The sequence below is a fragment of the Solanum stenotomum genome, chromosome 3, assembly GCF_019186545.1.
Source record: "Solanum stenotomum isolate F172 chromosome 3, ASM1918654v1, whole genome shotgun sequence".
Lineage (NCBI taxonomy): Eukaryota > Viridiplantae > Streptophyta > Magnoliopsida > Solanales > Solanaceae > Solanum > Solanum stenotomum.
The window spans coordinates 68,711,903-68,729,660 of NC_064284.1; the positions used below are offsets into that span (position 1 = coordinate 68,711,903).

The following is a 17,758-nucleotide window of genomic DNA, read 5'->3' on the forward strand; positions in this document are numbered from 1 at the left end:
TAAACTTTTATTCCAAGAAACGAATAACCAAATATAGAACAAATTTATATTTTCTTTTAGAGAAAGTAAAGCAATTATGGTAGTATTTTAACAAAATAAAAGTGAAGCTCAAATATTATTTAAAAAATCATGACAAAACCCCTAAAACATACACTCTACCAACCGTAGATTTGGTCCTTTTATTCCGTTGCTTTCATCTTTTCTTTTTTCCTTTTTATGATTTGGCTTATTTGGAGAAAAATAAAATCCATCTTCTTAAGAAAAAAAAAACTACAAGACCGGTGTACACAGTTAGATTGCAAGGAATTTTGGATGGCAGATAATTCTTTGGCATTCACTATAAATGTCGAGGTACACTTTTTTTTTGTGAGCGATGTCAAGGACAAGTTCTGTGAGACAATAAGTGTGAATATATACAGCATCCATATTCAGAACATTTATGTACATAACAAATTTAACTTTTTCGGAATTTTTTTAAATCTAACTTTATCTAACCTCTGCATCCTTGATGAGTTCAGGCTGAGTAATGCACATCGAATTTACTGCCCGCCAAAACTGGGTATATTTTACAATTCTCTGTCATCAAGCCATTGTGTTGATACTACTGGATATAAAACACAGCCTATGTTACAATACTCTGTTGTGCGTATCAATCATTGCAACTTTCTCCTGCAAACACAAAAAATCAAACTTACGACTTTACTGTGTTTCTTGTATGATAGCCAAACAAAAATTAGAAGAAAATGATATATTATAGCAGAGAAACCCTAGCTCATTGTTGTTCCTCAGCCAGAAGAAACGAACAATGTGTGTGCAGAAGATTCTCATTTAAATGTCTAGGCATGCCAATACAATAGCATAAGCAATGAAGAAAAAAGTTAGTAGAGAGTAACATTTTATCTATCTTTGAGGTGTTAGCATGTGAACTTGATAAAGAAATAACATCTCATCTACAATTGTGTCAATCAGTCCATGATCTCAGTAAGAAACACTACCTCATCTGGTGCGACATTTTCCACAGGAAACCAGTGCATAAGAACTCCCAGGTGCATGATAGCAGGTATCAACTTGAACAAGACAGGGGTTGTGACCTGCACAAAATTCTCATTCTTAAACATCAACTTAAAAACATAAAGCATAGAAAGTATTTCCTCAAGCAATTAGAAGATTTAGAAGCTTACAAGACTTAGAGCAGTTGTTCCGAGAAGGAGGAGGTACATCTTGCCCTGTATATGTCACAGAAAATTCAAAAGAGCGATAATGTGGCCTTTGAGTGGGACAAATGATGTACTTGGTGGGTTGGTTTTTTGTTTTTTTTTACTGCACATTGTAATTATGGTTGCTGCACAGGTTTTGTGCAGCTGATATATAATATATATGTACACACCACACAATATGTTACCATCTCAAAATAATAATGATTGTACTTGGTGAAAGTAAGAATACAGCACAAATAATCAGCTAAACCTAATCAAGGAGCTGCAGATAAAAAAATAATTCAAGACTTGTTTCTTAATGCAAAACTAGCAGTATCTTCTTTTGAAAAAAACACATGGTGTCCCAATCAGCTCACACATGCCTCAACTAATTTCACAAGGTACATGCTACTTCCCATAACACATATACTGGGTAACTCTGCTTTGTTCACCAAAGCTTGGATATATGGGAAGATATCACCTAGTGTTTTTACAGAACAGGCAGAGTTCCTTTAGGGGCCTCTTCTTTCTTTTTTGTTTAATAAGTAGGAGTTCTTCTAAATTTTCTTAAAAGCTAATCTTTAACGGAAAAAGTGTTTGTGGTGCCATTACGTGACACAGAGACACTAATAACATCTAGGCAGCCAGGAAAATTTTGCTAAGGAAAACAATCTATAAGTGCCCCTGTTGTTTAAAATAACAGGGTGAGCAAGAAACTGAACTGTATATCTATTGTTCCAAAACACGACTGAAATATTAAAAACCATAAATTCAACTAGGGCGAATTTAATTGCATTATACATACATGTAAAACACAGTATCATGTATAGTTGTGATTGAAATGAAATTAGAGAACCACTTGGTAAGTTTTAACCTTAAAACAATATATAAATTCAAATTGTGTCATGCTATCTACTTTGAAACAACAGAAATAGTGGCACTCACAATCTCTCCACAAAAGTAAGTGCAATTCCTTTATTTCATGAACTTAAGACATTAAGAGGAAGAACATCAGGAGATCAGTGTCGCACGGTCACATTTTGAACGTAAATTTCTTTTTTGCCTCCTAAAAGGTATTATGAAGGGGAAGGGTTCAAAACGATAAGAAACATAACAGGTGAAAAAGGATAGGTAAGATGAGATCACCTGAACAATATGCAGGTTCGAGGCACGACTCAAGAGCACAAATGCGAATTCCCCAATTTGTGCAAGCAAAAGTCCAACCTGTAAAGTCACTCAAACTCATAAAAAATCAAGGCAATATATTTTGTCTATCAAGTGTTTAGATGGGTGACTTACAATAATTGACGTCCTAATGTTATATCCAAAAACCTTTGTAATCACAGTGGCTACAGTAGTCTTAAAAACTATAACCAGGATAACGGAAGCAAGCAAAATATCCACATGTGTCCAAAGGAACTGTACATGTATCAGCATTCCAATACTAGCGAGAAAGAGAGCTGCAAAGAGATTACGGATTGGTTCCACCTACAAGTAATATTAATACACTTAACAATCACAAAGCATATTAGGGAAAATCGAAGTAGTCTGATGTTTCCAAGTAATACATTACAATCTGCCATTGTTGTACAGCAAGCATGGTAATTAGAATGCTATTTCTGATATTTGATTTTTCCATATATCCGATAATGAAAATAAATACAGCTACTGATGAATAGTAAATTTTCTAAGCAGATAATGAGGGCTTTACCTGCCCAAGACATTAATGGAAAAATAAGATGGAAGAAGTATAGAACAATTAAAGAAAAATGGAAATATATGCTTCAGAGCTTAGAAATGTTCCAAAATCAGTAGAAAAAATATAAATAGAAGAAACTGACACAGATAAGATATCATTGTGTACAAAGATGTTGTAAGAAGCCAGGAACATTCAAAGATAATGAGAACACTCATAGAAATATTAACATAAATAAGATTGTTGAGTTGAAATACAAAAATGAACTTTGAAGTAAGGATGCCTTAAAGATTTGTTCATGGTCAACATTCCAATTTATGTTTAATAATAAAAGCATGAGAGAAGAAACATCCTATCATATATCAATACCTGGTCCAAGGTATGTTTTGCAAAGTCAGTTGTGGATATCATAACTCCGGCTACAAATGAACCCAGCTCAAGACTAAGGCCCAGCTTATCACTGCACTGAAGAATCAAATGAAACATCCTCAGTATTCTCTGGCACTGCTTGCTATGTAGTCACTACTTCAGAGAGCTTTTATAAGAATGTTTCAGTAAAATATATATATTCTGCAATTTGCAACTGAAGAATAGCCATCCCATTTCTAGTAAGGAAAAATTAGAACAGTGTTCAAACTAACCCAAGCAGATAATAAGCAGAATGCCACCACCGCAAGCTGATATAATTCATTGGTCTGAAAATGACAAGGAATTAAGAAAGTAAACAGCTTGAAAAGGAAAAACTGCATAAAGCATGAAGCTCGGAAATGTACAAATGCATGCAGCAGAGCTGATATAAATTGTTTATTGACAGCACCATATGCTGGGATCAACAGACAAAAAAGATGGAGATTCGAACAATTATGACTGGTGTGATACTGCAGAATGACCTACGAAAAGAATCGTGACTCCAACATTTCATTCAATTCCGAAGATCGGAATGGTTGATTCTAACGGAATCATGATTTAGGTTTAATGCCGTTCTGCCAAAAGCTCATTTTTCATTCTTAGATTGGACAAATTACCATTCCATTATTCAGTTAAATTAGGTGGATTCTGACATCAGTTGGTAAATCAAGATCAAAGTGGTTGTGGTGCACTCTGGTAAATCAATATTTTATTCAATTCAACGATTGTCAGGTTGATTCCAAGGGAATGGTGATTCAGGTTTAATGCCATGCTGACAAGAGCTAACTTTCTTCATTGTCTTAGATTGGATGAATCACCATTCCATTATTCAGTTAAATTAGGTGGATTCTGACATCAGTTGGTAATTCAAGATCAGTACAGTTGTGGTACACTCTGAGTCTGACATTTATTGAAGAAAATACAACCAAAGGGCTGTCATTTAAAGGAGCGGCTTAAGAATACTATGACCTGCTTAGATCAGCAGCCCTGATGCAAGGTAAATCTGGCCTTCTGTACTTGATCATTGGTTGATGATTCTTCAAACATTATAAGTAACAGAAATTTTACTTGCAACCTTGTATTACACTATTACTTTTGTCTTCAGAAGGCCTGATAAGTTACCTTACATGTACGAGTACGACTACTCCCTTTATCACCAAAAATAAAAACTTGACCGGCAACCATTTTGGTTAGTCCCAAAAATTTGGCCTATTTGCTTGACTATAAGTCTACCATTCTGCAGTAACTGCAACTAATACAGATTTGTACTTAAGACACGAAGTGATATCTTTCCATCTTGAGTATTGTAGCTTTCATACTTCAAATTATTTTTTTAACCTCACTTATCACTCACAAAAATTCAAAAACAAATTCAATTTGTATTCATGTCAGAACACAACTCCAATTTTCAGCTTTTTTTTCAAAATACTACTTTTTTTCCAAATTTCACAATTATGGACAAATGCCAACTAAATCTCGTTTCTGAGAACACCTGGCTTGGAAGAAAACCTCTTGTAGTAAAGATTTTGCAGCTTCTCCACTTAATTATTCAAACATAAAAAATATTAATCCAACTTTTAAGAAAACCTCTTACAATCAAAAGTTTGCATTTTTTCCATTCTTTATTCAAACACCAAAAACACAAAAGTCAGACAACATTAAAAAAAAAAAGGTTTACAGAAAAGGATCAATTAATTGGTGTGCGTTGTGTGCAGGTGTGAGAGGTACACGGATGTCACATGCACATATAGCTACTATCACGGGTTGAGAAACTGACCCGTAAATGACCTGTCTAAGCTATGGGCCAGCCTGTGCTACAACCCAACTTGACCGGACATGAAAATATCACTGGCCCAACCCGCTAAAGTTTGGACAGGTTTCACGTTAATGGGTCAAATTTGACACCTCTAGATAATTTCATGTGGAGAAAAGAATAAATAAGAAAATATGATCATGAGAAGTACTCACTTGAGAAGATAACCGAATCATTAACTTCAGAAAACGTGGAACAAATGACCAAGTTAAAATTGATGCAACACTGAGGTACATGGATAAGATCAGCAGCCTAGACAGTGCAAACAGAGTTTTTAGTCTTGATCTAAGCCTCGAATTGCTGCCAAGTAAAACAAAAAAAACAACATAGAAAGTGGCACCCATAAGCTTACACTTTTCCCATAGAGATAATTCCATGCAAAAGCCCACTGTTACCTCCAAGAACAGGAAGCAAAGCGAATAATAAGCCAACAGCGCAGTCCTGGGGATAAATGAAAAAGAAAAGGATCAACCTTCTAGTAATATGTATATGAACAAAGGACATGACCATTAAAAATTTGGTAATAGGGACACAGGTTTTACCTGAAAAATCAATGTTCCGATTGTCACTTGACCATGAAGAGCATTGTTGCTGTTTTTCTCAACCAGAAATTTCACCACCTGTTTATTTAAGATGGTCAAAGTCATCACTAGTGAGATAATACTTTATATTAAAGACAAGGAAAAACTGACAAGAATCATGGTTTTATATTATACCACTGCCGTTGATGACATTGATAGGAAGCAACCAACAAACACTCCCTCTGACAAGTTTGCACCACATAACTGCAGCACATTACAGAATGCATAACTAAGCAACAGTTATTGGAGAAGCGAAATTCAATTCCACAACCATACCATTGCAGTTGTGCCACACAGAAACATAAGGATAACAATTTGAAGCAACCCTCCAAGAACAGCAACAGGACCAACAACTTTTAGCTGCATGATAATATGTTAGGAGGCTGACCCAAGTAAGGAAAGATACATACTGAAATATCGAGATACTTTTTCAAGAATTAGTTCTAACAGTTGTATGGAAAAAGCCCCACAAAGAATGATAAAGCACCTTTGTCAAGGAAAACTCCAGACCTAAAGCAAATAGAAGGAAGACAACTCCAAACTGAGCAACGGTCTCAACCTGTAATACAATCGACACTGAAAGAGTTCAACTCAAGAAACACACTTACATCATAACTAAATGAGTTTCAGCCAAGAATATGATAGTAATTTCACAGATTACTGTTAATGAAAGTCTAGTTATTCAAAAACGAAAAGGACATAACAATGAAATAATATACGCCCGCAAATCAGTAAGCATCACATACCAAAAGCACAGACAAAACATTAGCACCTCTCTTCATGAAATAAAGAAACTGAATTAAACAAACACAAGATTGTTTTCCGGTTTGACACTCATGTACTCTATGCTTTTTCCGGTAACGTTATCATATAGATAGATTACTTTGTCGCTTAATCTATGGATATTTCAACAACAAACAGGCAGACATGATTTTTCCTTATAAGCAATGTGTTGTCTTTTCGGATTACATACCTGTACCATTTCACTGATGAATTTCAAACCCCCTGGTCCAATTAATGAGCCAGCAAGAAGATAACCGACAATAACCTACCTCAAGAAATAATGATTAAAACACGTTCAGTACTTGGGTTTAATTGAAATTTAGACTTATAAGCACAGAAGATAATAATCATCGAAGTAAAATTTCACAAGCTTCTAAAAGTACATACCGGTTGTCCTAAACAAGAAAAGATGATTCCACCAATGGCAGCAGAGACTATAACCACCACCAAGTCTGAGATAAGTCTGCAGACACACATTGTAGCACAAACTACATGTCACTAGCTGTGGAAACTACATGAAAGATGAAAATCCCTAAATATCTATGTTTATTCAGTGGAATTGCAAGGATAAAAAAGGATTAACATTGACCTCACATCAACTTGAAGCACCGGATATTTTGATTTCTTATTTGACATGACAAACACATTATCCTGTCATCAAGAAAAACAGTATACAAAGAGCTAGTTAGGCACACGTTCACGATATTGACCAATGTTTTTTTTTTATAACAATTCAAGCATACATTTTTTTACCTTTTTGTCAATCAATGTGGTAACATCATCAGAACCTTCATTTTCAAGGGAGAAAACGTCTTGTAATTTGAATGATCTAGTATCACTGCAAAAGGCAAAAAAAAATGAATAACTTCAGCAAAGTTCATACAAAGCCAGGAGAGGCATGTGATCTGTTTAGTTACAGCTTCTTATTTACTTTGTCTGTTGTGTCTCATTCTTCTTGATCTTCTCATGGGTAATTTTGGCTACCGTCTCCAGGACTCCCTAATGGAAAAGAAAGGTAAACTTTTCATAAACGAGCAAAGATTTTTTTATCAGCTGGAACCAAAAGTAAATTGCAAAAGTGTCAGACTCTGACAAACGCAAGTCAAAACGTTAGGCATTTTGGTACTCTGATTAGGAGCTAAACTTAAAACATAGGAGACGTTGAAGTTAAAATAGATATGCATGTCTTCAACTTTGACACAAATAATCTTCTACTGATCGTAATATCAGAGATAACAACTAACATGATCCAAAAGTAAATTGATGACAAGTATGAATAGTTTAGCTTACCGTCTCATCAGCAACCGTACTGTTAAAGCTGCGTCCATCAGAACCTAATCAGGTGAGAAAAGCACATGATAAATCCGACATTTCATTATGCAAACCACACAACTGAATGCATTGTTACATTCCTGAGTAACCATATTGATTAAATGCCAGAACTTGGAGCATATTAAAAATTCCAATTGGTTTCTCTATTCAGCTCATCACTCTTTCTTTTTGTAGCAAATAAAATTGATTTACGAAAGCTCATAACTTCATTTGCCTTGTTTGCACTGTTTTGAAGAGGTTGTTTATCAATCAAGCACAAGACATAAATGTCATCATCAATCATCAAAGATGTATAATATATAATCATACATCACATAACCACCACGAATCGGGAACCTTTAGTAAAATATTTAGATGTAAACTCTAATAACCAAAAGTAAATTTGTCAAAAGCTCATTAAAAGACCGGAAATACACCATTAACTTGTATACATCAACTTAAATTGTAATCAGGGAATACAAAAAAACTAATTCCGAAAAAATAAATAAAGAGAAAATGGAGAAAACTTACCTTCAGGCTGATCGTTTTCAGAAAACTCTTTCTCGAGAACACGATCGAACATTTTGGCAATAGTGCCATCATTAGTTACGGGAGCGGACGAATTTACTAAATTACCGTAAAACCTTGCCCTAATCTCCTTTTCAGATCTGGCCGCTAAGGTCATCCTCCCAGAATAAACAACCGACAGGAAGAGAAATATCCATGGTCGAAGCTTCTCTCTTCTCACCACAATCCTCTCCATTTACAGAGCTGAACAGAAAATACAGAGAGAATTTGCAGGAGAAGTGGAAGAAGAAAGGGAAAATGGAGACGCAAAAGGTGTTTGTTTGAACTTTCCGCTTTATTAGATCGAAGCCAAAAATTGAAAAGAAGTTACTGTCTCCATTGGACTGTTAAGTATTTTTTTCCCGGGCGGGATCTAAGCCTGACGAATTTAATGAAGTTTCAAGTAATAGGATCTCTTCGGTCTAATTTTTGTCAAATTAATTCAATATATTAATTTTAAGACTTATATAATTGTTATAATACTTTAGAAAATATTCAATATATATATATTAATAAAAGAAGACTTAATATATGAGGGAAAAAATAGGCACTCTTAATTTTTCAGTTTCCTAAAAAAAGTGCTGGTATATAGGTGAAATATTATCTTTTAGATAGTTTAACTACTATCCATCGATGGTGGACAAAAAAATTACACGAGCACCTCATTTTTAGAAATACCTTTTTTTAATATTCTCAAATAATTTTTTGATTTTATCATCATCACTTAATACACATCTAAATTAGTGTCTATTTTGCAACCTAAGGTGGTAGTGGACTAGTGGGGTTTTAGTTACTGGCTTGCTTGTGGAAGCAAAATGAATAGTTTTTTTTTTTAAAATAATAATTAATAATTAAAACTGTAAGCCATGCCATACATAAATAGAGTTCTAGCGAGGCTTGTTAATTAATTAATTGAAATAAAATGTGTCATTCGTCGTTCACATATAGAGAACGTTAAGTTTTACAATTAAAAAAATTTGTTCAATTTTACAGTATCATGCGATTTAATAGGAAATTACTTTATCTTACTATTATTGTATCTAGCCTCTAGGGGTGTACAAGTCAAATCGTAAAGTCAAATTGAACCGACGAATCAAATCAAGCAGAGAAATATACTCGATTTGTGGTTTGGTTTGGTTGGTTTGGCGGTTGAAAAAAAAATCCGACCACTCTTGATTTGGTTTGGTATTAAAAGAAAAAAAGTCAAACCGAACCCAAACCAAACCAACATAATATATATATATATATATAAATATAGTTTTATTTTATTTATAGATAAAAAATATTATTTATAATCTACTTTGTTAATATATTTTTAGTTAGTTTATAGTTTTCAATGTTTATATATTTTATTTCAAATTTGGGCTTATAAAATTTGTAAATATTTTTTTTGTATTAAATCCGAAGTTACAATTATATTGGTTATAGTTTTTCAAATTCGAAGTTAACAATTTACTTTGTAAATATTTCGTTTTGTATTCAGTTTGACTGTATGCTTTAATCTTATTAATTTAACATAATAAACGTTGATATTTCAAAAAAATAATGTACTCATGTGAATTTTACAGTTTTTACAAAAAAAATTATTCATTTAACATTTCTTAAGTTTAGCTTATCACACAGGTAAGTGAAAATATATTTGATCTCTTTTTCAAACACTGTATAGTTATAAAAAACTGGAAAAAAACCCAAAAGAACCGACTAAAATCAAAACCAAAAAAACCAACTTTGCGTGCTTTGATTTGGTTTTTAGATTTAATAAACCGATATAATTGATTTAAATTTTTTTTAATGAAAAACCAAACCAAACCAAACCGACCTATGTACACCCCTAGCGGTATCAATGGTCCATGTAATAGATCAAAGCTAATAGTAATCAGATGCAAATTTAAAATTTAAAATTTAAAATTGATGATTTTTTATCCATTTTAAATTAAAAAATAAAAAGAGACTGAATAAAGATTTACATATATGATTAAGAGAGTACCAAAGTATAAAAAAAACTCATATCATGCCACTAAATTAACAACTCCCTGAATTCTCAAATTATATTTCTTATATATTTGTTGAATTTTTTTAAAAAAATCATCATATATCGTAAATCAACCCCGGCGTGGCACATCATGTTATAACAATTATTTTTAAGCAATGATGGGAAGAATTGACCGCTTGGTAGATGAAGCAAGAGCAAGTGACAAGTGTCTAAAAATAAAAGCTCTGATTTGCTTTGTTCCTTTTTTTATGACTTTCTTTAATTTGTTTGGTAAACCATCAAATATCAAATCCTAATTAGCTGTAGAAACATATGTTTTCTAGTAGTTTCTTTTTTTTTTTTTTTAAATAAATAAATAAATAGTATTTAGTGACAATAATAACTTGTCACACTATTACAAATTTATTACAACATGTAACTTGTAAGGAATCATGATTCTTACATTTGTGGAATATTTATTGTGTAAAATTAAATTATCTAACTTTTTAGTAAGTATAAAATTGTATGATATGAATGTTTTTCAAAATTAAGGTCGAGTTTGATCTATACTGTTTACAAATTATAATCCTTAAAACTTGATCATGTATATTACTTAATGTTATGCAGTAAAGGAGCTAAGGCAGTAGCAGCCACAGTACACTAATAGAATAGTTAGTTATAAATCTGTGAGGAAAGTTGTTACAAGTTAGTTATTATTAATCATAGTTGAGTTAGCATAACTAGTCTAGTTAGCTGAATATAATGTGCTATATATAGAGTAGATACACACTTGTAAATTGATGAATGACTCTATGAGTTCAATACAGTTTTACACAGTTTTCTCTGAGATTCTCNATATTTTCTATTTCTTTCTATTATATTCTATTTTCTATTCTACTTCTATCTATTTTATTATTATTTTTTTAATTACTATATATCAACATCGTACTTCATCATCATCATACTTCGTGCTATATAAGTGGTGGTTCCCTTCGACTACCAATTTACTATATATCATCATCATACTTCATACTATATATATATATATATTTTCATCATACTATATAAGTGGTGGTTCCCTTGGACTACCAAGGTTATTCCCGTCATTTTCTTCCTTAAAAGAGCTCCTATCATACTATATAAGTCGTGGTTCCCTTGGACTACCAACTTACTATATATATATAGTCCAAGGGTATTCCCGTCATTTTCTTCCTTAAAAGAGCTCCTATCATACTATATAAGTCGTGGTTCCCTTGGACTACCAACTTACTATATATATATATATATTTTCATCATACTATATAAGTGGTGGTTCCCTTGGACTACCAAGGGTATTTCCGTCGTTTCCTTCCTTAAAAGACCTCCTATCATACTATATAAATTGTGGTTCCCTTGGACTACCAACTTACTATATATCATCATCATACTTCATACTATATATATATATTTTCGTCATACTATATAAGTGGTGGTTCCCTTGGACTACCAACGGTATTCCCGTCATTTCCTTCCTTAAAAAAACTCCTACCAATACTACCAAACCTATCAAATATGCCCACATAGGGCTAATTAATATTTCTTTCTTCATCATCATATATAATAATCATCATTCATACTATATAAGTGGTGGTTCCCTTGGACTACCAACGGTATTCCCGTCATTTCCTTCCTATACTATATAAGTGGTGGTTCCTTTGACTACCAAGGGTATTCCCGTCATTTCCTTCCTTAAAAGAGCTCCTACCAATACTACCAAACCTATCAAAAATGGCCACGTAGGGCTAATTAATATTTGTTTCTTCATCATCATATATAATATATACTATATAAATGGTGGTTCCTTTGGACTACCAACGGTATTCCCGTCATTTCCTTCCTATACTTATACTACTATATATAAGTGGTGGTTCCCTTGGACTACCAAGGGTATTCCCGTCATTTCCTTCCTTAAAAGATCTCCTACCAATACTACCAAACCTATCAAAAATGGCCAATTTTATACTATATAAGTGGTGGTTCCCTTGGACTACCAAGGGTATTCCCGTCATTTCCTTCCATATAAGTGGTGGTTCCCTTGGACTACCAAGGGTATTCCCGTTATTTCCTTCCTTCAAAGAGCTCCTACCAATACTACCAAACCTATCAAAAATGGCCACGTAGGGCTAATTAATATTTCTTTATATTATTTTATGTTATTCTCATCATATCATCATATCATCATCATCATAAGTGGTGGTTCCCTTCGACTACCAAGGGTATTCCCGTCATTTCCTTCCTTAAAAGAGCTCATACCAATACTACCAAACCTATCAAAAATGGCCACGTAGGGCTAATTAATATTTCTTTCTTTTAGCACTTTTTTTTTGCTCTCAAATGCTACCAAACCAATCAAAAATGGCCACGTAGGACTAATTAATATTTCTTTCTTTTAGCACTTTTTTTTGCTCTCAAATACTACCAAACCAATCAAAAAAAGCCACGTAGGGCTAATTAATATTGCCCGTGCCTTGCACGGGCACCCTTATCGTATATATTATTATTTTATTATATAGAAGAGTGAAGCCAACTAGGACGACCAAGGGCAAAATAGTAAATTTTTAACCTGACAAATACACACTCTCCATCATTCTAGAACACTCACCTTCCTCATTAGCACAAAGTAGACGCAAGATTTTCAATACAAGAATCAGTTCTTCCATTTCTCTTGCTCCAACTCCAACAACAACGAATTCCAGGTATGTTCTTCTTTCAATTTTGCAACAAATTTCTTCCAGTTCTTTTTGAACTTTTAAATTTTACCACTAAAATATAGGTTTGACGTCGTTATTATTATGTCTAATTCTCTCCCCCAATTTTATAATTGATGTAAAGATTTATGTTGTCCTCACACATATATGCAATTTTATTTTATATAGTTTCAGATTTATGGATTTTAATTTCAAAATTTGTTTTCCCTTTGTTCTTGGTTATTGAAATTTAGTGTTTCTTGTTCAATGTATTAATCGCAGGTGTGAACATTTTCATTTACTTGAGAAGAGAAGTTGACAAAGCTTCATACCCAAAAACCAATATTAACTCCTCAGAGAAACGATTATACTACAAGTACACCTAGCTTAATTTGGGGAGTTCTTATAGGAATGTGGTATCTTTTCGGGAATTCAGTTTTGTGTACTTGAAGATTCTTCTTTTTTGTTGTTAGAAGTGCAAAGGGAAGGGCAGATTCAATAAAGTAAAGGCGTCCAAGTTCCTTATTGTGTCCATTTTGATTACAATAATCAGATAGAATATAATCTCATTCATTCTGGAACTTGTGAATTTTGGGATTATTTTTTGTTGGAGATAAATAGTTGTGATTGGTCCAAAAGGGCGGGTCATAGACGGATTTCTCGGTTATCAAAAAAAAATTAGCTATACTTTTAATATATGAAAGTATGCAATTAACTTTGTATATGATCTTTACTAATTTTGAGACTTCTTTTAGTCAAGGGATGTTTTCTTACTTCCATAAAGAAATTGAGAGATAGTACTAATACTAACACATAGGAACGTAAGAAATTATATTACCGTTTCCGACAAATTTCAGAAGGTGGTTTCTATAATTCTCTTGATTCTTCCATAACAACTATAGTAGGATTTTGGCTTGCAAACTTTGTTTATGTAATACTCTGGACTGAAAACTTCGAACTTCAATAATATTGAGGAAGCTAAAGTAGCAAAGATGGTTGGCTATTATATAATAAATAAAGGACAAGATGAAATATTAATAAGAATATGATGTGAGTTCTATACTAGAGAGAGTAAGAAAGAAGTATCAAATAAATGCAACCTGTGAAACCAAACCAAAATCCAACTTAAGGAGAGTCATTCTTTGATCAGAGAAAGATGTCTTCGAGAAGGGAAACCACAATGCAATAGCAGGATGTTTTCCTTGAACGTCTGGTTTCCATCTGTTCTCTTCCTTGTCCCCAAAGGAGCATACTTGATGAGGTTTCCCAGATCGAGAAGTTTGAAGGAAGCTTCTTAGCACTTATCTTAGCTTGGAACAATTTTCCCTTTCTGTTCTGAAATCTCTTTCCCGGGAAAGCTATTTCTTCGTGAAAGAGGAAATTCCCCAGGAGCATATCTTCTGGTGACTCTTTGGCATAGAAGTTGTATTTCATTCAAGTAGAAACTAATGCACTCTTAAAAATATGATACTTGGTGACTCATCAACCAGGAAAAAGATAAAAGTATAATACGTATTGATGCTTGAAAAAATATCAAGAAATTCTTTCATTTCTGTCGTCTCAAATATGTGGGATAAATTGTGCCGGTGAATGAAAAAGAAAGACATGTATCTCTCTCATAATAGGTACTCAGGAGGCTGGGTTGTGTTTGTGTGTGTTTCCTGATGAGCTTCATGTTCGATGTGGTTCCCATTTGTCACATTGGAGCTAATTTTCTTTTCGTTGATAATAGATGAGAATATGACAATACTAATGGCATTTCAGACACCAGAAGTTGAGGTCATAGGCTTGGCTACTATCTTTGGCAATGTTACTACAAAAGATGCTACACGAAATGCATTACTCTTGGTATGTTTTTTATTTTAATTTTATTTATCTAAATTTCTCTCTTTTCATCGTGTTTAAAATTTCCATCTTCTAGATATTTATGGATCAGGTTCTTGATCAATTACTTCTTTAACTTAATTTGCAAAATGATAGTGTGAAGCTGCAGGATATCCGGATGTTCCCGTGGTAGAGGGTAGCTCTGAACCTCTGAAGGTAATTTTGTTTTTATTTTTACCGTATATTTCTTCTAATAGTAACATTTTTTTCTCTTTGCAATCTCACATACTGTATATTCCAAAGAGACAAGTGATTACTGCAGCATCACTTGAACATACGTAACATGAAGCTAATTTTTTAAGTTTTTTCCACCGTGTAGATAGATATTGGAATAGATTAAAGAGGAAAAACGATGGTTGGTTTTACACAAAAAAAAAAGTTCAGCTTATGCTTACTTTCCTTTCTCCCTTGTAGCTTCTCAACACACTGTCACCTAACCTAACTCTTGTTTCTTGCTATAGAGAGGGGAACCACGTGTTGCAGACTTTGTTCATGGTTCAGTTGGATTAGGCAACTTATTTTTACCTTCTCCAAAAGTAAAAAAAAATCGACAAGTCTGCATCTGAATTCTTGGTGGAAAAAGTTTTTGAATATCCTGGTGAAATGTCTATACTTGCATTAAGACCATTGACAAACTTGGCTTTGGTATGTCGTATCTTAAAACTTTTGATTTTTAAGTTTCCAATTTTTCCATTGCAATAACAAAAGTTTCATTGTTATCTGTTGGTTAGGCTGTAAAGAGGGACTCAACCTTTGCAAGCAAGGTGAAGAGAGTGGTTGTACTTGGTGATTCCTTCTTTGCTGTAGAAAATGTTAATCCTGCCGCAGAAGCAAATGTGGGTGATTTCTTTTCCAATGGGGTATGTAAATACTATAATATTTACAATGTTTTACAATTCCTTTTTTAAACTTGCGTTGATATGCTTTTTTGAGCCACTGGTCTATCGGACACAACCTTTCTACTTCAAAAAGGTAGAGGTAAAGTCTGCATGCACACCACCCTTTCCAGGCCCCACTTGTGAGATTACATCTGGCATGCTGTTGTTGTTGTAATGTCTTACAATGTGCAAAGCTGAAGAAACAGTCTCTGTTGTATTCACTTATCCAATTTGTTACTGTTTACTCATTTGCTTAGTTTGCTGACGAAGCAGATATATGGGGACCCTGAGGCTGTTGATGTTGTGTTTACGTGGGGGGAAAATATTGATGTTGTAGGCATCAACATTACAACACAAGTCCAATTGAAAGGTGAATGTTCACAGCTTAAATATGTCGAATGCTTCTATATTTTGGACCTTTAATAATTTTGTTCACCTCTAAAATAAGAGTATGCTTCCCTGCTTTTAGATGCTGATCTTGAAGAACTAAAGCAAACCGAAGGAAAACACGCTAAGTTTGTGTGTGATATGTGAAAATTTTACCGTGATTGGCACGTGAAATTCAGTCGGTGTCTATGGTAATATATATGTTCTTATATTGTTTTTGGATGACTGACAATGCTTCTTAAACCACTTTCTTGCTATCTCGTGATCATCTCTTATCAATTGGCGATCAAACTCTTCAAAAAAGTATGTTACTATGTGTTTGATGTATAAATTGTTGGTTTTTTTTGTCAAATATTCATTTTTTTCTTTTTATGGGTATGGTGATTTGTTATATGATCACATTTTCTTTTCTCCGTTCCAAATGATCATGGAGTTCTACTTCACATGCAAATGTGGAAAACAAAGTGGACATCAACACACCTCTAGAGGATGAAGAACATATCATCGAATGCGAGAAGGTCTCAAGTTGCCGTGTCAGATGGAGGATCATGGCATACCCCTTGGCAGCTTAGGTAATGATTTTGAAAAAATCTTGTTTACACTTCTGTGAATACTTCAAAATTTGTTAACTCATGAGATGCTAGCGGGATATTGGGATAGATACTATTAACAAGAGTCAGCTTTTTGTATCTATTCCAGTCAAATTTTAAAATTTATCACAAATTTAGTCATTACAAGAAGTGGATTATAACATTGTAAGTCATACTATTCTCACTTCGGAGAAATGCTTAAGCATTACATTATTGGCTATATTTTCAACAGAAACTTTATTAGTAACAGGTAAGTATTTCTGATTTCGGATTGTTTCCCTCTTCCTGCTCGAAATTCAATAAATCATATTTTCCACGCCACTTGTCAGTAAAGTCGATTCTTCTTTGGTGTAACTGAATAACTTTTGATTAGTTATTTTCTGTTAATGTTTATCATGGCTAAAATAGGAAAAAAAAACTTATCTTCTTAAGCATTCATGTGTTTTAGTAACTAAGTTGGTAACATTGTACTATCTAAAGATGATATCAGTTTCAACTTTGGATATATCTTGTTGCCTCTTTAACAACAAAGACCCATTGTATCCACATTAAAGAAAATTTTATTTCATCATGAAAGTTTCTCTGTGACAGCCTTTTATATTAGTTGACGTAGCTAATGGAGAACATTACAAATACAGAAGTCGTTGTAAATATAGCAAACCTGATGTCATTTAATGATGTCTTAATCTGTTATTGCAATAATTATTATTTTGCTCTGTAAAACAGTTATGCTACAATACTTAGTTATTTACAATTTGACATTTTGTTAATTCGTTTATTAATGGCTTAAATGATTACCGACTCTCTTTCAGCTGCCAACTATGTGGCTATCTCCAAGCTTTGCAGACATCACCATCAGTTGTTGCTGCTGGATTGGTTGTTGATTATCTTATTTGTGAAATATACTTCACAACATTGTTTGCATTGGCTTCTTAAATACACACTGAGGCTACTCAATCCGTCACT

The 17,758-nt window shown here is 33.4% G+C and overlaps 1 protein-coding gene and 1 pseudogene across 1 annotated transcript; one reads left to right on the top strand and one right to left on the bottom strand.

Annotated features, from left to right (window-relative positions):
* Positions 1-403: 403 nt before the first annotated feature.
* LOC125859809 (K(+) efflux antiporter 5) lies at positions 404-8,692 on the bottom strand. The gene is made up of 20 exons (XM_049539639.1): positions 8,320-8,692; positions 7,768-7,811; positions 7,409-7,476; positions 7,231-7,315; positions 7,067-7,128; positions 6,865-6,940; positions 6,668-6,742; positions 6,182-6,253; positions 5,971-6,054; positions 5,830-5,898; positions 5,656-5,733; positions 5,466-5,554; positions 5,269-5,365; positions 3,534-3,587; positions 3,262-3,357; positions 2,496-2,684; positions 2,343-2,420; positions 1,182-1,226; positions 996-1,091; positions 404-669 (listed from the first exon to the last, which is right to left on the bottom strand). The coding sequence occupies exons 1-20, from the start codon at positions 8,549-8,551 to the stop codon at positions 628-630; spliced, it is 1,731 nt and encodes a 576-aa protein (XP_049395596.1). The 5' UTR covers positions 8,552-8,692; the 3' UTR covers positions 404-627.
* Positions 8,693-12,902: 4,210 nt separating this feature from the next.
* LOC125859877 (probable uridine nucleosidase 1) lies at positions 12,903-17,758 on the top strand (annotated as a pseudogene).